The 23749-nt window shown below is 42.5% G+C and overlaps 1 protein-coding gene across 6 annotated transcripts in view; it reads left to right on the top strand.

Annotated features, from left to right (window-relative positions):
- The window catches only part of kidins220a (kinase D-interacting substrate 220a), a 45216-nt gene that overhangs the window by 12472 nt on the left and 8995 nt on the right, over positions 1 to 23749 (top strand). For all 6 annotated transcript variants that reach the window (XM_087170276.1, XM_087170275.1, XM_087170274.1 and 3 more), the window contains exons 15-25: positions 517 to 682; positions 887 to 1038; positions 1571 to 1671; positions 1778 to 1963; positions 2128 to 2268; positions 3290 to 3527; positions 3727 to 3818; positions 6233 to 6377; positions 6948 to 7110; positions 20420 to 20598; positions 23515 to 23726. In XM_087170276.1, the coding sequence (XP_087026402.1) occupies positions 517 to 682; positions 887 to 1038; positions 1571 to 1671; positions 1778 to 1963; positions 2128 to 2268; positions 3290 to 3527; positions 3727 to 3818; positions 6233 to 6377; positions 6948 to 7110; positions 20420 to 20598; positions 23515 to 23726 (1775 nt within the window). The remainder of the gene's footprint in view (positions 1 to 516; positions 683 to 886; positions 1039 to 1570; positions 1672 to 1777; positions 1964 to 2127; positions 2269 to 3289; positions 3528 to 3726; positions 3819 to 6232; positions 6378 to 6947; positions 7111 to 20419; positions 20599 to 23514; positions 23727 to 23749) is intronic.

The raw sequence follows: 23749 nt of genomic DNA, 5'->3' as shown, positions 1-23749 counted from the left end.
GTGAGAACTGATAACTATGAGGAAGTCCTGTTTTAATTTGAACACTGGGGGAGTTGCAAATAGATTAAATAGAAATGTTTATACATATTTTGACACAAAAGTTGAGAATTTTTCCTATATTCTCATTGCACTATGAGAAGTTTTGTGTCCTGAGCCTGAGTTTAAGAAACTGGTACAGACAGCTACAGCAATGCCAGTCGATTCAATCATCAGATTGTTAAGAAAACAACAGTAATATAGAACATAATACATTTTCCATTTATACAAAGAAAACCTTTTATTTATGATACTTTTGAAACTGCTCACTAGAGGGCGCCATTATACAACCAATATCAAACAGGATGAGTTGAGCTTCTTAATTTACATTGTTGTTGATTTTTAAGAGAACTTAATAATATTTAAGAATAGAACTTAACCATTTTTATAATAATAATAATGTTAATAATAATAATTAACTGGTATTATTAAAAAAAAAAAAAAAAACAATCCTCGGTTGACAACCTCTACTCTATCCAGTGTTGGTGTACTTTGGAAGCCGACGTGAGAGGGAAAGCTGGAACTGGGCGTGGGTCATCAGCACCCGTCTGGCCCGCCAGGTCGGCTACCTGGAGCTACTGCTCAAACTGATGTTTGTCAACCCTCCTGAACTTCCTGAGCAGACAACCCGCGCCCTGCCTGTCAGGTGACAATGAGACGGACACAGACTCTTACTCTATTTTTTTATTTATTATTATATTGATATATATTGATATTAAAATAAAAGTCTCAGAGGACAAAAAATACATTTGTTAACATTTGTTGTTGTTCTTTTTGTTGTTGTTGTTGTTGTTGTTGTTGTGGCAAATAATCAGTTTCCCATCTCTCCCCTGCTCAATATGTTACACAGGTTCTTGTTCACGGATTATAATCGTCTGTCCAGCGTTGGAGGGGAGACCTCCATGGCTGAGATGATTGCCACGCTCTCAGATGCATGTGAGAGGGAGTTTGGCTTCATGGCTACAAGGCTCTTCAGGGTTTTCAAGAACGATGAGATCCAAGGTGACGTCACTCTTTGGTTTTAGATGTCAGTCATGTAGTGACCTTTTAGCCTGCACGCACACAGTCACCATCTGTTACTGAGATTGAAAAGAATCTGATGTTTACAACTGTTGACAATTGACTAGTGAAATATTTGATAGTGGTTTTGAGGTGATATCAGTATAATAAGTAGTTGCTGGGCAGTTCGTTTGATAATGAAACCAAAATAGAAATAGAAAGAAGAGAAATGCATCCATGTTTAATAGCACAATAACCCAGTTCTCTAAATTAGGTTTTCTATATTGGTATTTACTTGCATCAGTGCAAAATTAAATTTTTGGGAATGGGGCTCTTTCAGCATAATGAAGTTTTTGTAAGTATAACCAGTGATTAAAAATAACTGTTTAGCCAGTGTTTTCCTCATTAACTACATCCTATATTACCAGATAATGGTAATCCCAGTCTGTGTAGAAAATGGTAGAAAAAGGTTTTCCTAATGTTTTACCCTCAGTGTATCTCCCTAACATGACATGACATCCCTCTCATACCGCAGGTAAAAAGTGGAAGAAAACGTGTTGTGTTCCCTCCTTCGTGCTGTTTGCCTTGACACTAGGGTGCCTGATCACCGGTATGGCCCTGTTGGCCATCTTTAAGGTGAGTCAGATCAACGCACTGGGGTCCCTGTGTTAAAACAGTATGCCTTCTAACCACTAGGTCACTGAATGCCCCAGTTAATAGTGTAAATCCTTTTATTTTCCAGGTGGACCCAGAGAACTTGACAGTGAATGCAGTGCTGATAGCTATGACCAGCGTGGTGGGCCTGGCTTTACTGCTCAACTGTAGGACCTGGTGGCAAGTGGCCGACTCTGTCCTTAACTCCCAAAGGAAACGTCTGCACAGTGCTGCCAATAACTTGCACAAACTCAAGAGTGAAGGATTTATGAAGGTAGACTAATGCACCTCATTGGACCTAATCAAGGACGAATGGAAATCCTATGACATCCTGTTGTTGTGGCTGAATTCATTTGCTTATGAAGTTGTAGTTCCTAATAAACATGAACTATTTAATCGTTTTGAGCCATTGATTTCTTCCCCCCCGTCTCTCACCAGGTTCTGAAGCACGAGGTGGAACTCATGTCAAAAATGGCCAAAACCATTGATGGCTTCACTCAGAACCAGACACGTATGGCCGTCATCATCGATGGGCTGGATGCCTGTGAACAGGACAAAGTGCTGCAAATGCTGGATACGGTGTGTATTCGCACGTGATTGTGTGTATGGGCACATGGATGATGAGTGCAGTTTTCTCTTGACTGATAACAAGACAGAATAAACAAATAAAATTTTCTCAGGTAAATTTATAACCATGAAACAGACTCTTGTAAAGCAGCTGCCATGTGGCCTTAACCTGCAGTGGTCTTTTCACCTGTGCACACAGAGCCCACACATCTCTGTTGCAGTGCAGCCACCCTGGTGTTCCCAGCTGCCTCAGCTCACCTCCAAGTTTAGATTCCTCCTCCCAGCTGCTGTAATAGAATTTCCTTTAGCCAAATGTTATTATTTGGTGAAGTAATCCCAGAGAAGATGGCAACCTCCTGTGTTCTAATGTAATCTTCTCATCTTTGCAAGCACCTCCCAGTCACTCTGAAACCATCTTCTGTTCAGAGATCAAACACACTCTGAAATCCATTTTGTAGGTTACACAAATGACAAAATCAAATCTATTTTTTTCTTCAGTCTGTGTACTTTTCCTGCCAGACATGTCTGTATTAAAGATGCAGACATCATGTGATGTTGCCTTAGTTGATGGTGCTGTAGAGACGGAGGTTCATCATCCTGTGGAGCGAGCCTGAGGGTGCTGGCCAGTGGTTAACAAACCATGTATGCATTTAGCACAAAGCAAAGTCCTGTGATACTTGGACAATGTCCCTTAGTCAGCAGAGTGGAAATCCCCAAAACCATGTGCTGCAGACAGTCAGCTCTCACAGTATTACAGCTGACTGTTGACTCTAGTTGTCATGTTGTTGATTGATTAGATTGTAAACCATCCATTTTGCCATTTAGGTAGTAGACACTCCACAGAGGATTCTGCTGTGCTAAAAACTTTTTCACATGGCTGAACCTAAGTCCACATTCAAAACCCTATATAGATAATAATAGTAGTTCAACAGGCTGATAGCATAGTTTGGAAAAAAAACATTTTATGGAATATCAAAAAAGGTCGTGAAAGATGTCATTTACACACTAACTTATGGTCCCTTTCTCATTCCAGGTGAGGGTACTCTTCTCCAAAGGCCCCTTTATCTCCATCTTTGCCAGCGATCCCCATATCATCATAAAAGCTATCAACCAAAACCTCAATAGTGTGCTGAGAGACTCCAATATCAACGGCCACGACTACATGAGGAACATCGTCCACCTGCCAGTGTTCCTCAACAGCAGAGGTCTCAGTACGGCCAAAAAGCTTTGCATGGCAGCCCCCGCCAATGGAGAGGCATTGCCTGTTGAAGGTAAAGAACAAGGGATTATATACAACATATTTTAACATAAGACTGTATATGTATATGGAGATTTGCACCAAGTTTTGGGCTATGGATTGACAGGTCCAGAAGCTGTTGTTCTATTTGAATAGACATCTAAATTATGCTGTTCATTCACAAGCATTGGTCAGCTGCTGTTAACTTTGTCTCTTCCTCCCCCTCTCTCCAGGATGGCATGAAGACATGGAGAGGAAGATGTCTCAGAACAGCTTGGGCCAAGACCAGGCCAAGTTTGGCAGCAAGAATGCCCTCAACCGCAGGGTAATAGCAATTGAAGTCAAGTTTTTTTTTAATAGGCCATGCAATGTTTTGTTGGGGTTTATAGCCTCACATCAAGGCTTCCTGACCCCACCAAGCTCTTTAACTTGAGAAGACAAGGACGAACCATGGCACGTAAACAAAAGCCCTTGGGGAAGAGGAGAGGAAATTCAAAGAGGGATGCCCCTGCTGAGTTGGCAGTGGATGCAATAGAGACAATCAATATGTGAAATACAAGTCCAATAGTAGGACTATAGTAAATCAAAATTCAATATACCAGGACCAATATATCAAGCACATTATATTCTAATTGCCACCCTAAATATTTACAGTTTATACCCCAAGCTAACCTTATAACAACAAAACAAAAAAGCCTAAAATGACACATTTCAGAGAAGCTTTTGATACAAAATCAAAATGGAGACAGATGTTTTTTTTATACAATGGGGTAAAATGAATTTGTTTTCCACCATACTTATTCCCACAGCACTCATGTTCATCTGGAAATATCATAAAGCTGAAAATGAATGTTTGATGTCATCACATTAATCAAACAAAATTAACATGCAGTTAGTTCACAACAACTTCAATAGAAATAACTGGGTGAGGGTGAGAGATACTGCCTTAGAAACCCTCACTGCTCTCTCTTTTCAGCCTCCTTCCTGAAGGGGGTGTTCAGTACATGCGCAGTGTTGGCAGGCATCTCAGAGGCCAGAGGACAGAAGGAGACACACACAAACGAAAAGAGAGAGGTGCTCGGTGTGCGGCCAAGGTTCCTGGTGTAATTGATGTAATGGCTGTTTATCCTTCCTGCTGCGTTGCCACAGCCTAATGACAAGGCCTAGCAGCAGTGGGTCCCTGTGACAAAACACTGGCACCAGGTCTGCTGGCAGGAGGCTAAGTGACTCTGCTGTTGTCGCTGATGCTTTCCTCCCCCCTGCGAGACCTTCCCACTACCCCTCTTCCTTCCCGCCTCCCTCTCTTGTTTGTTTGTTTGACATTTGTTTGTACCTCGGGTTTATCTAGCACCGTCAATTATTGGTATTGGGCCTTTCATTACGGGGTGGCATGCTCTTTTTATTTGCCCTCTGCCACTAGCTAGCTCTTGGCAGGAGGGTCCTCTTTCTACAAGTGGAGATTAAAATGAGGGCAGGAGGAGAAAATCAGTTAGTGGCTCTCCATTTTCATTTGGCTTCTTAAGTTTTGGATGGCATTATGGGTATCTCCATTTATCTACCATCTTATTTCCATTTATTGGCATTAAACAAATCCTCTTTTTAAGGAAAATAATTATTACCTGAAACTCAGCATTCAGTATTTCCACTTCAAAGTATAACCATTTTGTTGACTGAATGATTGAACTTGTTTCACAAAGGAAGCAAAAACAAAAACATATAAATGGGCCAGTAAGATGTACAACTACAGTAAAAATCAATACATATTGGACAGCCAGCCACACAGGGCTGTCTGTATGATAGACCTTTTCAGGCCTGACTGAGTGGTGGCCATATGTTTCATCTCTCTGAGAAAGAGGTCATGAGACTGGCGTTACGACTTCAAAGTCAACCAAAAGCCTTGCCTTGGCTCATGACCATGGCAGCTGTCTGATATCATCACAGATGTTCTCCGGTATATCTGTGTCAATAGCTCGCCTGTGTGTCATGACTGTTCAGCTTTGGACAGTGGCTCTTTGATTTTTATTTGCAGTCACACAGAATTATATGTTTGGCTCATGAGGAGATGATATGGAAGGGGCTGAGAGTGTGAGAAAGAATACCTTTTGATTGGTTTCTCTCACACCACTTCACTTACTAATAGTGCAGACCTTTGCTGGGTTATCTTGACGAATCAGAGCAAAACAGACCCAGAAATGTATACGTGGACGGCATTTAAGTACTATTAAACACTGATAGGATCCATCCATGTGTTCCTCTGTACATTCAAACATAAGGTTTTACGATGACATGATTTGAGATTACATGTTGACCCTGAAACATCTGCTCTCTCTAAATCTTCTTCAGGGTCAGGAGAAATGTTAAGGTGGTGTTTGACTTGTCATTTCAGTTTGTCATTAGGGATTTATTTTAAGACTTCCCTGTAGAGTATGTTTCTGTTGAATGAGTACTGTGGCTGTGTTAGTTTTAAATCTGTGGCTTTAAGGCAGATCCTGCTTTTTCTTTCTTGCTGTTACACTAGTTTTATTGAGACTATAACAGGATTTTTTCATAGAAATATATAAAAAAAACAACAATAAAAGTTTGTTTTAAAATTTAGATTTTTCATGAGCATCACGTAAGCATCACCAACATCACTAAAACAACAAGTGAAACATGAAACACGCTAGATCCAAACATATATTCCCAGTCTTATGCTAACTAGATTTTCTGTTTGTCGTTGTGCACCCGCTGCCTGTCAAGGACACATACCGACGTCGCCAGATGCAGAGGACCATCACCAGACAGATGTCATTTGACCTCACCAAGCTGCTGGTGACTGAAGACTGGTTCAGTGACATCAGCCCACAGACCATGAGGAGGCTGCTCAATATCGTTTCTATCACAGGTAAAGAATAAGCCACTCTCTGCTTTGGCACCACCCTCATCTCTTAATGGTAACAAATAACATTTTGTTTTTACAGCAACATTACAGTTGTTTAGCCTTAATTTAACCTGCCCTAATGCTTTGCTTTTTAACTTAAGTCAGCTGTTGGGGAAAGATTTGGAGGAGGACACACCCGCAAAACAAAGCTCTGATGATATTTATTCCTAAACCAATAGAGGCGATGATGTGGCTGCAGAGGCAGTTTATTTGATCAAGCATTTTAATGAAGAGTACATTTTTCGTATAATCATTATATGTTACAGATATAAATTATACTGCACATACAATTAATCAGATGCTGACAGGACATGACCACAGGTCATGTAACAACAATATCACAATGGTCAAACTGATAACTTTGCAGTTACAGGCCCACTATTCTTTATGCCACAACTTTGTACCCATTATTAATCGACTGTGACGATTAAGGAGGATGAACAGTCCTTAGGGGTTGGTGTTCTCAGCTAGACTGGGATTAAGAGTAGACCAGTGACTTCCAAGGCCATGAATCCTCTGCATCATTGTTGACAGGCCGTCTGTTGCGAGCAAATCAGATCATCTTCAACTGGGATCGGCTGGCGTCGTGGATCAACCTGACAGAGGAGTGGCCTTACAGGACATCATGGATCATCCTTTTTCTGGAGGAGACTGACGGAGTGTCTGACCAGGTTGCTCTCAAGACCATCTACGAGAGGTAAACACACACACACATACACATACACACAGCGATAAAATAACCCCTTTCTAAAGTTACCTATCTGATCTAGAAGATGTACAGGCTTATTCAATGCACCTTGTTCTTTCTCACCTTCCTTCGCTTCTTGTTTTATTGTCTTTACTCCAGCCTCTTTCTTACTTTGGCTACAGCATTGGCAGACTGAGACCACTTTTAACATAAAATAAAGTTTAAATTACCTCAGTGGAAACTAAGTCAGAGGAATTCAGCCAAGTGACCGAGCTCTTCTCAGTACAACACTAAATCCTCCCTGACGAAGTCCACAAACCAGAACACAGTTTAAGTGTCACTTTAGAATCATATTACTTTTTCTCTCTATGAAATATGTAATTTGTAAGTAAGATGTAAGTAATTTTGACCAACAGGTGGCAGTAGAGGATTTTCTTTTACATGCGGGCAACATTAGTGCACAGTTAGTGCCCTGCCTTTGAGTGCCACACTAATTGGCAACTGACAGACAGATTTTGTAACTGCTCATTATGCACAAGGCAAATGATGACTGTATTGTAAGTTTGACTTCTCTGGATTCGAGAAAAGACACATTTCCTAAAAACTGGACAAGAAACAACTGAAGGTCAGACGTCTTTATTTGAGCATTAAAGGGAAAGCCTTGGCTGTCTCTCCTTCTCTCTTTCTCTCTCTCTCTCTTTCTCTCGCTCTCTGTGTATACAGTATACAGAGTGTTTATGCCTTTGTATGTGTGTGGTCACGGACTGCTTTCAGGCGCACTCACCGCCAACAAGAGGAGGAGGCCGACACAGGCTGAATTACTGGGTTTTTGGTGCTGTTGTGTATCAGTCGCTGGCCTTTAAAGGTTGCACTCTGTCACAATACACTAGCGCCCACGACTCCTGCGGCAGGGAAGTGTCACAGACAGTTACTGTCAACCAGTCAGCCAACTAGATTCAGCAGACAACCCTCCCTCCCCCATTTCCAAGTCAAACTGCTGTCTCATTAGCTGTTCGTTTTTCAAAGGACAATAGGCAATACCTTCCATTTTGTTTTATGGTAGTCAAGTGTTACGTGTGAAACGTATAGTATGGGGAGCAAGGGGCATCATGGTCTCTGTCTTTTACAATTGTTAACTGAAGTGGAAAAGATTTTGTGACCACACTTCTCCGTCATATAGCTTTACCATATTTAAGTATAGTGGACACCCAAAAAAAAGTGTCTTTTACCATAATTATTGTGGAAAATAAAACTGGCAGATATAATTATACACTAGGCCTGGATTCAAGTAGCTTTACCGCAGCATGATATTGTGCTTACACTGCTCATTAGACTTAATATAGCCATCATCTTGCTTTTGACCAACGGTCCTGTCTTTCTTTATCTCCCTCCTCATTGGGTGTCTTTCCAAATGGCTGCTCTGTTTTCCACAGTGGCTGTCGGAGAAGCAGCCTTAATGATGATGACAGGAAGCCTCAAACAGGCTAAACACAACGCCTTGCCTAGAGGCCTTATCTCTTGCGCTAATCTTCCGCTGATAAGACTCTGGCCTCTGTCTGTGTATCTTTTTCTGTCTCTCTGCTTGCTCTTTTCTTCCTCTTTCTTATTATGATCTGAAGCTTTTTAGGTCGCTTTTTCACTCTGGATGAGTTATTCTGTCTTTTTCTCTGAGCGATAGATGGGCACTTGACTGGCTTCTTGGAACCTCGGGCCTCTTCTCCCAACTGTCTGTCTGTTTGAGAGAGAGATAGCTACCTCTCTTTGCTTTCCTTTTTCAGCAGTATATATGAATACGCACATGCACTGGACATGTGCACACAGGCACGCATATCACATATGACGGAGGTTCAACCAGTAAACCGTTTCCTGTATGTTATAATAAACTAATAGCTGTAACACTAATTCTGTCACCGCAACACTATCATGCGTCAGACTACATGCATGTTCTTTGTGTTTTAGCGTGCATATGTGTGCATGAGTTGTTGTGCTCAGCCATTTTTTCACAGCGGAACTGCACATCCCCTGAGCGTTACTAAGTGAATATATTAGTGGTGAAGTGAACGTGGGGGTGAGTCAGCCCCTTATAGGTCAACTGTCGCCCTGCATCTCAGTCACAAGGCAGCACGCTCTTCCTCGTCTCTCCTTTTTGTAAGGGTTTCTACAGCACAGTGCACGGAGCATCAGAAAAACATAACATTTTATAAATCATTCAATGGAGTAACTATACAACTGTAGCGTGTACAAAAGATGTTTTCTGTTTCCATCTCCATCAGTAAAAATAAGGTCCAGGTTCGATCGTCGCCTGAGGTTCTTCAAATTCAGCCAGAAGATGTTTTCAGTCTGGATTGTATGTCCTACCTTGCCTGTCAAATGAAAATGAAATTACTAAACCACGTGGAAATATTGTGTGAATAACAGAGTGCCTCTCAGTGTAGAAGGTGACAGCCATTCTCTGAGGCATGTACCTGAACTCCTAGAAGAGCGAGGAAAAAATAGAAACAGTCGCCCACCTTCCCTCATATCTCACACAAACACACATGCTTTCAAAACGGCTAAAAGCTGTTTTTAGCAACTTGCCTAGCAATAACAAACGTCCATGAAGGGCTGTGAGGTGTCATTGTAGGACACGGCGTGAGGAGAAATGTGTAGCGCTAATTCCTGTAGCGGGAGCAGGCCCGTACAGCCCTCCTAATCTGATGGAGAATGTGTAATCGGTTAATAACCTCAGCGATTTCTATCATTAATGGTAAGACTGGGAGCTGCCCAGACTAATGCAAGGTAGCAGGGGGAAAGCACTGTGTAACAAAGATGGCACTGTCTGTAGGAGATACTGGCTCAAAGAAATCAAGCTCACACTCAGAGCATAGCTAAAATGTTCTGTTAGTTCAGTAGGGAAAACAAATTACAGCTCAAGCAGTTAGCCAGCATCGTGGCCTGCCTGACACACTGACAGAAATTGAACAGAAAACAAAACAGGAAGTGTTTTGGACTGACCCTTATATTAATTAACCACCTCAAATACATGCTGTATTTTTTTGTTTTTGATCACTGGTAAATTTAACTTGGAGCATTCAGCCTTGTGACTATCATTTTCAGCTATATCACTTCTTCCTCCTCAGTGTTATCTCTCTCAGGAGTCAGTTGTTCCTTGTTTTAGCTGCCAATAGAGACTTAATGACTCTTGCTAACCTAACTCCCTCCTGCTTCATGGTTATTGCTTTAAAGCAGCCATGCCATTTCTAAAGACTGTTAATGGGCTTTTGTATGTTTATTTCCTTGATGTTGTTTAGAATCATTACATTACATTCAGCCATTATGTGGAAGCTCTTCAAGTGACTTAAAGTAAGTGAGCAAGTGCAGCTTCTGGATCTTGTTCAAGGACACTCCTGTTGGACACATTGCTGTTGTTGTGACCTTTACTATGTTTTTGAACATCTATTAACCTTTACTGTTTTTACTCCATACTTGGATTTTCATTAGCTTTTATAAAATGCTTGGTCATCTTCCTGGGGGCCTGCATCTTTTAAATTCAATAACATTTAAATTTCCCTATTTAAATTGGAGATGTCCCCTTCCAAGAGAAAGATCTGATTAGATTTTGTTGCACCTTATTGCACAAATGTACTTTAGTTTTTTTATGATCAGCATTTATAAGGTAGTTGAGAATTAACAACAAAGCATATATATATTAATCTTGCATTTGATATACACTCAATTTTATATTCACACTTTATATACACATAAATGTTTACAGGAGGTGCTCATGCAATAGTAATGGCACACCAATCAATAGGATACAAGTTAATTACAGAAATGACTAACTCAGCAAAAAGAAAGGACAACAACTAAAAAAACACAATTAACAGAGGCCAAACTAATCTTCTTTTGTAATGTAGAGACAAGGGTGTAAACATTAGACGGTTCACTTGGTTAACAGAAAACAAAACAAGACCGTGGAATAGAAGTGATAGTAAAATCTAGAGCTGAAACTATTAGTCAGTTAATGGATTAGTTAGCAAATAAAGATTAGCTATTTCTCTTATTTTTCAAGCTAAAATGATTTAATTTAAGTGACTCTAGCTACAAATATAAAGATATGCTTTTTTTCTTTTATTTTCTCTGATAGTGTCTTTGGCTTTTGGACTATGGATTGGACTTAATAAGCTATTTGAACATATAAACATGCATTCTGGGAAATTGTGATGGTTATTGTCCTCTATTTTCTGACATTTTATAGAACAAAAATAATTGAGTGATGAATCAACAATAAAAATATTTGTTAGTTGCAGCCCGATTGGCGTGTTTTACAAGACATGCTGTAGGAGAGAAAGTTCGGACAATCAATCACATAGACTAGCACTGAGATATAAGTGAATCCAAGATCAGGGGATGTGATCAGTCAGCTCCTGTATGTCTGGATATACATTAAAGGACTTCAAGGACTGTAAAATCACTGTTCATGCAGTTTGTAGGAATTCTTTCACAGTGTCAGTCAGTGTCTCAAATTATTAGAGTTTTTCTTTTTTTGTTTTGTTTTGTTTTGTCAGTGGGGATTAGTTTGAAAGTGAGTTAGTCCTGTGTTTTCGGTTGAGGGGTTAACATATTTGGACCTAATGATGTATGGGGGCGGGTTTAGTCAGCCCCTCCGAGAGTTTATTCCTGGACGCCCAGATCCCGTTTTCAGCTCTAAAAAAAAAAAAAAAAAAAAAAAAAGTGTCACTGGTCCACCGAGCAGGTTCCTGCACTGCTCTGACATCTGGTGCCCTGTCTGTGCCAGGATGCCCCCGCCGCACTCAGGAGTGTGTTTCTGGCGTTGCACCTGAATCTTCTGTTCATTACACACACACACACACACACAAAAACTATTGCATGCCATGCACTTATAGACACACGTACACACAGGGATTTGTGAGAAAACGCATGCGTGTCGTGACTAAAACAAGCATACGTACAAACAGTATTAGCCACTACAAGCATTTGAGATTGAACATATGTATGTGCACGCATAAAACTTGTGCATGTGGTACACATGCAACACACACTTATGTACACACTGATTTTCACACACACACACCTAGCTCTCACACCAGTGCAAGAACATATGTCACCCCCAACTCCTCTGAGAATCAGTGTAATTAATCAGACCCTGAGATGCAGGCTGCGTTCAACAAACGCGTATATGCGAGCACACACACACACACACACACACACACACACACACACACATACACATTCACACAGAGCGCAGGAAGCAGAACACAGCAGAGAAATTGTTGTTAGGTAAGGTAGTAGTGTCTAGAAGTGCTCTTAATTGCAGAGTCGCTGTGTTTGCCTGTATTTGCATGTAAATCAATTTACAAATCTTGCTGCACTTTATGCTTTTGCTCTTGATGTCACAGTTTGTGAAGATTCAACTTATTCCTTTCTTCCCTTCATCGTCTCTTCCTCTCTGTTTTGTTGGCCTGACCCTGCATTCATTTACCAAACAATCCCCCTTTCAGGGACGTGACAAGAGCCAGGCACTTCTTGGACACTTCAAAACTTTTTTTATTTTTTTTTTAAGTGCTAATTGCACTCTGAATGAATATGTAGCCAGGCAATTCAGTCTTAATTAGAGAGACTCTTATCCCAAGTACTGAAACATTAAGATGACACTCTCTTCATTCAGGATTACTTTAATTGGCACAATTATTGTAATTTGGTTGCAATTATGTGCCGGGATAAAAGCGCGTTCCAAAGCTCATGCGGGTGATTCCCTTTATGTGGAATCCTTTAATAAGCTCTTAAATATCTGCCCGCAAAAAAAATGGTGAGATCCTATTCTTCTCTTATGATAAATACTTTTGAACTTTTCCTGCCCTCAAATGAAAAGTCTTTATTCTTTGCCACGCAGACTATTGTTCATGCGAATTCCCGTCGAATTTGTGACACTTTCTGTAATCTGTGTGCACTGCAAATGCTCAAAAATAGTTTTTCTTTCTCTGTGTCCTCTCAGGGATCCTATTGTCCCTGTGCTAAATCCCTCCGGGAGGTGTTTCAGTGAAAGACAGAGTAAAAACTGGTAATTCGATCGCTCATTGCACTGCCATTTGCCAAGAGACCCGAAAACGTGTGTGAATTTGTAAAGGCTGGTGTGAAGCCACCTATGTCTCAATAGAGTTCAGGCTCTGTCACTGATAGGACACCAGCATTGAGTCTACACACACCAGTCTGCTGACAGACTACCTGACAGACGAGTAGATGAATAACAGACAGAGTCAAAAAAGAATGCATGGTAGGTGCGAGATAAAGATGGAAAAGGGAGAGGGGTGGAAAAAGATAAGACAGGGCACAAAGAAAGAGAGAAGAAAGTCCAATCTCAGGAGGAAAAATTAGGTAAAGGAATCAAAATGTGTGAATACTGCAGAGGATCAGACTAGATACCAGCAGGATTAGTGCTAGACGAATTTGCCATTGGTGTATTCATGTCTCAGGTGTATTCATAGCCTCAGGTGATGCTGCTGCTCCAAGTGAGATAGTCCAGGTGGTGGACGCATACAAATTCATGCACATGTCCCACATGGCTGTGTACATTAGTGAAACTGGTCCTGTGCTGATTTCAGTTTAAGTGTGTGTGTGTGGGTCCGGGGGTGGGGGGGGTCCGGCCTGCATTGTCATTCCACCCCTCAGGTGTTTGGCGGTGGTGGCTCAGGCATGAATCAGCCTCAGCCAGCTCCACCAACACTCAACCCCCACTGAGCTGCTCAAAATGTAAAAAAAAAAAAAAAGAAAAAAAAACATGGCAGCAACTGTGTACAGGTGACACAGGAGGGTGTGTGCTGTGTATTTGTGTGTGTGGAGGCTACCACGTGAGGATGGAAAGAACGTCATGCAGCATTCTTTGTTAGAAAATCCTTAAAGCCCTTTTCAGTTCTGCCTGTAAGCCGAGGTTGAAGGATTAGACTAATTGGTCTGAAACAAGAGAACTGCTCTGTTCCCTTTTCTGTGCAAGCCATAAGGAATCATTTCAAATGTAATAAAAGCCTCAGCTATACCTCTGACTGGCCTCTGCTCTTTAGTCATAGAGTCGTCCATCAGTGATGACAAGTTTTTGATTAACAATTAAATGTGACACCGAGATGGGAGGAAAGAAGTGGAGGGCTGAGAAGCAGACATCTGCCCGATACTTTGGTATTTCTCTGGTGTTGAGCACTATCGCTGATCTCTCTTCAGCTCTGCCGTTTCTTTGTGCTGGAACTGCTGGAAGGTGGGTGGGTGGTGGGGGTTTGGGTGGTGATTATAAATAGCAGTGCAGGGTTGCAAGAGGGTCAGTACTGACCTTTAAGTGGACAGTGAGATTCGCCACTCAGCCGCCACGGGCACACTTGATAGTCTCTCTCTCACTCACACACACACACACACACACACACACACACACACACACACACACACACACACACACATATCCGGCCCTTAACTGATGTTAACATCCTGGCCCTTCAGAAGTCAGTGGAGGTTAGGCCCTTTTTAGGGTGTGTGTGTGCGTGTGTAGAAACCACACTAAAATGGCAAAGAACAACTAGGCAAGCGAGCAAGCCCAGAGAATGTGATTTGAAGATTTGGCTTATATTGGGAGGAATCACGAGTGTCCTTTTCTATCTTTGCTCTTAAAGCAGCTCTTGATTCGGCACTCATGCTGCCACCCACAGCATAGCTTAAGGATTTAGTTATCAGATTTGTCTGCTGGGGTCTCTTGAGCAATATGCTTCAGGTTCTAAAGAAACTTCTTAATAATCAGGGGAGACTTTTTCTCGCTGCCTTTGACTCAGAAACACATTGGAGTTGGTGAGCTTTGAGAAAAATCAGTTTTACTGCACAGCATTTTCTTCTCTCTCTCTCTCTGTTTAGCTCTCTGTCTCTCCAACGCTGACACCCTCAGTAATGTTTTCGTATCCCTCTCTCATCATATTTCTCATGCACACATCCCACTCTGTGAAGTAAACTGGAGCATTACTGGTTCAGCCTGAGCATCCCCAGCTTTTTTGTCACATTCGTTACTCACTATGTTGATTTTAGTTCCATAACAGACTTATTCCAGATGTATTATCTGCTGCAGAAGAGCACATTTGTCTTCACTTTAGAAGTCCATCCCACTTAACTCGGCAGCACACTGCCTATCAACTGGCCATTACAGCTATCAAACAACCACATGCGCTGATATGAACTTCGCAGTGCAATTAGTGTCATGATGAACGAACTCTGCCATGGCCCTATGATGCTCCAAACTCTCCTCTTACTCATAAATCACCAAGCTGAGGTTTAGTGTTTAACTATTTGTCAAGAATGAGGCCTTAGTTACTGTGAGTGGAGGGTTCAGTTAAGGTTTTTGGGGTCTGGAACAAGGAGGCTCCGTTTCGGCGCTACACATGAGTTTAATCAACATTTCAGGGAACCACTGAGTCCTGAGCCCGTCTCACCGAGAGGCTGCTCGCTCTGAAGCTGCTTGGTTTTTATCAGCCTGGTGTGTTTCCCATTAGCCTGCTTGTCTCTGTGGTTTGCTTTGGGATGCACAGGTCCAGCTTAGTACACGAGAGTTTCAATTATTGGACTAAACCTTGCCACAAATGTATATGGAAAGCAGACGCTGCCACAAGTTGTCAGTTGGCACTGCCAAGACAAGGAAGCAAGAATGAGAGAATGTTAGAGACAGAGGAAAGCAGAGACACAGGGTGTCCACATTACTTGAAGCATTTGATTCAAATCAAGGAAATACGTCTGGATTTTAAGGAGACAAAGAACATGGCGTCATTTAAAGTGAAAACATATTTATGCTCTCCCCCTCTGCCTTTGGGGTGGTGGAGTGCTTGGCAGCTTCCACTGTAACAATAACCTCTCTCAGCATTGATGCTGCGAGTCCACGCGCCAGCATGCTGGTCTGTCCGCCTGTCCACTGTTTTCCCAGAGAGGGCCTCACTGGTTTCATCCACGCGCTTGGCAGACAGTGTGCCAGCGGTTCTGACATGACTCTGACCAGGAGAGGAATGCACCGGACCCGGGCCTGGTTAACTTCTTCACCCACACATTGTTTTACTGGTCACACAGTGCCTCACACTGAAACTCTTGAGCTTCTCAAACACAATGTGCACAGGCGTTTGTCTGTTCTGCAGGCATCTCTCTGTCTTTGGGCCCCTTTATGGAAATGTTTGGCAGTGAGACCACCTCTTTGTGGCATGCATGCGCATGTCATCTGTAAAAGCACAGAGGGCAGCTGTAAAGCAAAGTCAAGTGGCACATTCATAGTTTCAGTGCCCAAAGAGAGGTCGGAAGGGATAGAGTGATGAATTCTGCTCATTCCCCTCAGCTGCAGCGTGTGGGAGGTTGACAGGAGAAGAAAGGCTATGCTCCAGTCAGCTTTGGGACCTATTAGCATTTGGATAAGCTCAGAAAGCTCTCAGTGGCCACACCACACAGAGTGGTTGGACCTAAGCGCCTGTGCTGCTGCAGCAGCTATAAGCTGGGTCCTGTCAATGGGCCCATTGTGCAGGAACGGCTGCTGGGATGCCTGCCGGCCTTTATCTCACTCGTCCTCGGTCTGCTTGAAAGTAGCACGCCGGCTTCCTTGGCGCTCCAAACCGTACATCCATCTTGTCATTTGGCAACTGATTGCTGATAAGAATGGCTTTGTTCATTTTGTCTCTATCGTCTGTTCACTGTGAGGATGACTAAGTCTGAAGTGATTTGTGTCAATTGCTTAATGCCAAGGCCAACAACTCATCATTAGTTATCTGCAAAGGATGTCATTTAAAGTGGTTATACCTCATTGACAAACTGCTGCTGGCATTTCAGGGGAACTGTTTGTTCTGCAGTTCAACATGATGTCCAAAATCACTCTAATGAATTATCAGCTGTCAGGGTATTAGTATTCCAATAATACTGCGCCTTCTCTATAGTTCTCTCCTTCCTTCTCTTGCATTTCTAAAATTCTCCTCATCAACCATCCATTGATTGGTGCCCTCCATCTTTACCAAAGATCTTACAAGGCCAGTAGTGTGTGAAGTGTGAGCCCCATGTTGTGTCTGGGCTGCCTCTCCTGCAGACATGTCTGACCAGTCAGCTGGGAACGTCAGGAATGGACCTCTGACTCTCCACTCTGTCCTTTTTTCTTTCCATCTGTCTGGGTATAACTCCATGATGGATGTCCTTGATTTGTTCTTCTCACCAGCCCCTGGTTGTCTTTGGAAGTCGCAGTAGTCTGCACTCCATGTTTTTAATGGTAGACAGCAAGCCAGAGCTAACATGCAGGGCAGCGAAATGGTTGGAAGTTGGAGGTTTTTTTGGGGGAGGGCTGGGGGGGTGTTGTTGTTAGATGGCTTGTAACTTGTGCAGGCTGTTATAGTTACAGTTTAATCACTTATTGGGACAAAATGACAAAACTGTGTGGACACACCACTGAGCTATGTTAGATAGTTCTATAAAAAGACTCAATACTCCTTAGAAAGTCTTTGGAGGGTGCTCTCTTTATAGCAAAAGGAAGTGCCCTGTGTGTGTCTGTGTGTGTGTGTGTGTGTGTGTTTGTGAGTCACTGGCTCCTGTTGGTCTGTGTCTTCAGACCCACAAATAAACAGCAGTAAGCCAGCTGGAAATTGGGAAAAGCACAGGCTTCTCCCAGTCTATATACGGGTTAATACAGTTCATGGGAAAAGGAACCAAACACACACACACACACATACACATACACACACACACACACACACACACACACACACACACACACACAAACACACACACACACACACACTGTGCATGTATTTGCACGTGCATACAAACACACACTCCACTCTTCATCCGCGCCTTTGAATGTCCCCATCCACACTGCCCAGGTGTCTGCAGTGGACATTACACACCGCTGCTTTTGTCAATGTTTGAAATCATTGCTGGTGCAGCTTATGTATGTGTATATGCATGCAGGTAACATCTGTGCCTTCTGTGTCCTGCTCATCCTCCCTAGCAGAGGTCACATGAGCGGGGTTCATCTGTGTGCCAACATGGAGCTTCCTCGACCTTTTGGGTCTTGTTAAAGGTTCTAATGGAAGAAAACACTGAGAGGGCTTTGTCTACTGGAGCCCAGCTGTGCCTCTGCATCCTCCCCTCTCACAGCCTATTCTCTCTTCTTTCAGTCAAAGTGTGTCTGTACTGGCAGTTGGGTGGGAGCGCTGGGGTTTGGGTGACCCACCTGGGCTGGTCTGCTGAGAAGTGAATCTCTGCAGGAGGAGCACTCAGGACTGGGGAGAGGTTTACGAATGGAGCACAGATGCAAAAGTGTAGATTTAGTGTCAGTTTAGATTGCAATTCTTTGCCACCTAAAGATTTACAGGTAATCGTTGTCTTTTTTTGGACTTGGAAAATGTGCAAAATGAGCAGCTTTCCAGTCAGACTCTGTCATAAAATGATAATTTCCACACATTTGTGTTACAAATTTTTACTTCTTAGCATCTACAACACCTCCTCCCTGTATTTCTTGCCAGACTCGTACATTTGGTGAGAGACATCCCGTAACCACAAGGTCACAGGTTCGAGCCCTGCAACAGCAGATGCGTCCATCACCAGCCATCTTTCCTGTCAAAATGTCCTTGAACAGAAGACTGGACCCTTACCTGTTCACTCGCTGTAAGCAGTCTGGGCAGGAGTATCAGCTAAATGCCTAAAATGGAATTGATGTAACCTGTGTGTTGCAAGTGTTCTTGTAAAGTATTGTTTTCGTCCAATAAGAACCTCACTGGATTGGGCTGACACGGGACACTTCAGCCAGCATGTTAACTGGAATAGGTTAGCTGGTAGTTTGGATTATTAGCTAACAGTGTGCTGCGTTGAGTCTTCGCCAGATGCTGACCTCACCCTGACTTAGCTAGCGTGCTGCAGCAATGGTACTAATCATCCAATCAAGTCACAGAAAGGCCTGCCTGTGTTCACTCTCAAAAACAGATCAGGCCCAGGGAAAAACCCAACTCATCAGCCAGCGTTTCTCAGCAGAGCATACCAGTACACAGACTGGGTGATGTATGGGGTGGAAAGGGGGGGGGGGTTGAGTAAGGGTTGATCTGAGAGGAGGGAACGTTAAGCAGGATGTAGGGAGAGAAAAGCATCTACTGAGAAAATGATGAAGGGTTCGGATGAGAAATGGAGGCAGAGATGAGAAAGATGTCTGCTCCCTGCTGGAGTCTCTTCATTCATCTGATAAGAGCGGCATATTCTGGTGATGAATGGCCGGTGCCATAAGTCACTCAGAGTTTCATATTTTCATGTCTGAATGATGGGATTAACGAGATGTACTGATTGCTCTGGGTTGTTGGTGTTTGCTTCCCTTGTAGCCTTGGCCACATGTTATGCTGTCCTTGATTAAACTGATATCCGTTTTAACCTTGTGCAGCTGAAATTGAATTGAAATTTCCCACCTCTTAACACTTCAGTATTTGTATTTAGTATTCATAATTTCAGAGATGCTGGTGCCACCTCTAAACCACTGGTTTAAGCTTTAATTCATATTATGTGTCAGAGTTTGTGCAGTTTTCGAATGATTTTTAATGTAATATTCCATTAAGTGAACACTGCACCGTTCTTAATATAACGCAAGATGGTTTTCTCTGCAGTTTACACAGGAAAAACTATATCACGCAATAACGGAACAATCTCAAACACAAACATGGTGTTTACTTAAAAGCCTGTGATAACAAACATCATGTTAACTGTAGTAGCGCTTCATGACGTGCTTCCGTCTGCTGCTTGCTAAATTACCCTGATTGTCATCTTCTCAGGTTTCCTCCTCTGCTGAGAAAAGATAACATCCCTCACTCTATCTGTCCTCGAACATCCCCCCTTTCACTATCTTGCCTTCTCTAAATCCAGTTATCTCTCTGCTCTCATGATGATGATGACCGTTGCATATCTCTTCAATCTTAACAGTACTGCTTGCTATTTCCTCTTTTCTTTTTTCATCAGAATGTTATGCTTTGTGTTTACAGCTACGAATGCACCAGTCAGAACTTGTGTAAACTGACATGTTGACATATTTGTGTCTATAACGCTGAACAAATTAATGTATTGTTCTCCATAACCATTCGGTTTTCCACAGTGAAGAGTTGTTAAATTTTGTTGTATAGTAACTTGTTTTCTTTGTTTTTATTTCCATTCTACTGAATTTGAAAGTCCCAACAACGGAAAAGTCTCCAAATCATTAAGATTAATATTTGTAAATAGTTATCATGATGAGTGGATCTAGCCAAACTATCACTATGTTAACTTGTGCGAAATCCGCCTTCTCTTTGTCGTCTTCCTTTTGAAGAATCTCCAAGAGCATCCCCACCACTAAGGACGTGGAGCCACTGCTGGAGATCGATGGAGACATCCGCAGCTTTGAGGTCTTCCTGTCTTCCAGGACACCCGTTCTCACTGCCAGAGACGTGGAGATGTTCCTGCCCTGCACAGTCAACCTGGACCCCAAACTCAGGGAGATCATAGCAGGTTCATACACACTCACCGTTTCAGTGCAGATACTTGAAAAACCAGCAGAAAATGTCTTTAGGCTTGTGTTGGACACAACTAGCACATCTCGTGACCTTCCACAGCACATGGAGTTCTTCAGTCGTCATGGAGCTGGTTTAATTGTTATTGCATGACAACAAAACAACAACTAAACTATCTTCATGACAACAATAAGATGTGTGTTTGACACAACAAATAGGTTGGACCTTTTGTTAGGATGTTTTTTTTCATGTTAGAAAGACAGAGCATATGATTCACATTATTTTTATACCCATCAAATAGTTGAGTGACTTGATTTTTAACAGAAGCATCTTCAGTATCTGTGCTGACATTTACATGCGGTTAGAGCCATTTTTATTTTTATTTAGCTTTACAGAGTAGAACAGGGTTCCCACAGGTTCTAGAAATCCTTTAAAGTTTGTGAATTTGAGGAAAAAAATCTAAGCCTTGAAAGTTTTTGAAAATAGACATAAATTGACATGGATCATTGAAAGTGTTTGAATTTATATATTTTGTGCAAAAACAGAAATTGGTACAAAACATTAGTAAATAGGCTACCTGCTGCTGTCTGCATTTCTCCTGCCATCTCTCAGCTCTTCAACTCATCAAATCTCTGTCTCTGCTCAACTTTTTCAATATTTTGTTTTACTGTGCTGTGTTAGAGAAGGCAAGACACCATTTAGGCTGCCATCACTGTAACAAAGCACAACTGAGAAGTGTTCACACATTCAAGCCTCTCTCTCTTTTTAATTGTTGTCTGTGAGCTTCTGCAAAGCCTGCTAGTTGTCATATATTATAAAAATTCTTAGTGTTTTAACGGTAATTAACTTTGAACCATGTCTCAAACTATGCCGTGTCGGGTCCTTGAATTTGAGGCAATTGGACACAAAAAGTCCTTGAATTTGATGTTTAAGAAAGCATGGGAACCCTGGTAGTAAAGCTTAATATAAATAACTTAGAGTGCAGCTCATAGATACTAACCAGTATCTCAGCATATTTCATTAACTTTTTTTTTGTTCAGGTTAGCTCAAGATGAAACTGTTATCAGGCTTTTAAAATGTCATCACTATAATACGTGTGAGATTCTTTGTGTGTGTGTGTGTGTGTGTGTGTGTGTGTGTGTGTGTGTGTGTGTGTGTGTGTGTGTGTGTGTGTGTGTGTGAGAGAGTGAGAGATAGGAAGAGGTTAATCATTTTACAAGTACCTAAAAGCACTGAGTATACAATAGCTTACAGAAAGAGAGAACTGTCCTCTATGAGATGTGTTGAATTCAGTGCCAGCTCATTTGGCAGTGACATTACTCATAACATTGCAGCAGGGTTTGCTCTAAAATCGCCCACTGCAGGGGCTCTCAGAAACCTACAGTTTGCTTATCATTTCCGAACAATCAAATGTCGAGCAGGTTTTCACTACAGCACTGTGGGATCGGGACAGTATTTTCACTCGCTGTCACCAATTTGCTTCAAGTGCTGCACCAGATTTCACAGTTTGTAGTTACAGTGATGTAATACTGCATCAGTATTAAACTGTAAGCTAGAGTGGCGCTGTACTTTTGCTACCATGCGTCAGCGTCCATTCAGTCTATACAGGAGTGTCAATGACGCCTAGTGTGAAGCTGCTGCATCATAGCGCATATGAGACCACACAACACACACACACACACACACACACACACACACACACACACACACACACACACACACACACACACAAAATCTGTTCCATTAAGCCAAGGTTGAGTCATGGAGGGCGCAGCTGACCAGGCTCTACAACCAGACGTCCAGTTAGTTAAGTACAGCACTTTTTTCCTAAAAGTGTTGATGTGTATATACTGCACGTATCCACCAAACATGTGTTTATTTGTGTGGGTTTGCTCAAAAGTGTATAGGTATTTTCACCTCCGCACGTGTCCCCAGGGAGCGGAAGGCGACCAATGCTCTTACCCAGTCATCCCGCTCCCTCCACTCCCTCCATGGCCAGTCAGTACTTGGTGCCCAGTGTCCTGTGGCCAGCCAGTGGGCAGTGCTGTCAGTGATACCCGCCCATGAGGCTGACTCACATCATAAGGCCCCCATTGTGTTCACAGGCTGGATTGGGTCTCACTCAGCGTGTCATTCAGCAGCCACTTGTATAACCAGGAGACATTCTGGTGCCTGCTTCTGTTTCTGGTTCTTACTTCCTTGCCAGCCACACAGAGCCACTCTGTTCTGTCTCTGGGCTTATTTAACTTTAATTTGGGAGGTTTTACCAAAGCTCCCTACTCAGCTCATACTCGACTCAAAGTCAAATTGATTTATGTGAAAACAATTGTGGCAAAGCACTTATGTGACAGTGTCTATGAGTTCACATGGTCTGTTTTGTTTGTTTACATGGGCGAATTTATTTGTCAGGGACAGCAAGGGGCTCCATGTGCCAGAGTCGTCACATGGCTGGTATATCTATTGGAAAACACAGAATATCAACACGCCTGCTGGTTTGTGAGCAAACAGAGTAATAGAAATCAAAGTGAGAACTGAATTCACAGCTGAAGGTCGTTGTAATCGTAACATCTGCGCTGCTTTTCTCTCCAGCATTTAGTTGTTTGATTGTCTTCTATTTTGGATAAGGAGAACATGTTCAGGAACAAGGTTCTTGTTGTATTCCCCACAGTGCTTTGAGAATCAAGGAATTTTACTCTTGCGTGCGTTGATCGTTTGATATGTATTTTTCTCTGTGGATTCACAACTGTCTAAACTCTCTAGAGATGATGAAATAAAGCTAAATTATTGATGCGTGGGTGGATCTGAAGGGTCTTTATAGTCATCGCCAAGACATGATCAGCAGCATCGCAGATAAACAGTTCCTTCTCTCTCCCGCTCTTGTTCTTGTTTTCCCCCGGCTCTGTCCACTCTTTAGATGTGCGTGCGGCCAGGGAGCAGATGCACATGGGAGGAGTGACCTATCCCACGCTGCCCCTGCAAGAGGCAGTGCCCCGTCCTCAGTCAGGTTATGGCCATCACTCTGCTGCTTGCTCCCCGGCAGGCTCCTTCACCGGATCCCTGCCTCCTCAGCCCCACAGCTCCTACTTCAGCGGGATGACTGGCCCGCAGCACCCCTTCTACAACCGGGTGAGACAAAACAGGGACTCGTA

Source organism: Seriola lalandi, unplaced genomic scaffold (assembly GCF_002814215.2).
Source record: "Seriola lalandi dorsalis isolate HSWRI2012SDOR001 ecotype SW California unplaced genomic scaffold, Sedor1 jcf7180002054942, whole genome shotgun sequence".
NCBI lineage: Eukaryota > Metazoa > Chordata > Actinopteri > Carangiformes > Carangidae > Seriola > Seriola lalandi.
The sequence above is the reverse complement of the archived record's forward strand: the minus strand, read 5'-3'. Positions and strand labels throughout refer to the sequence as shown.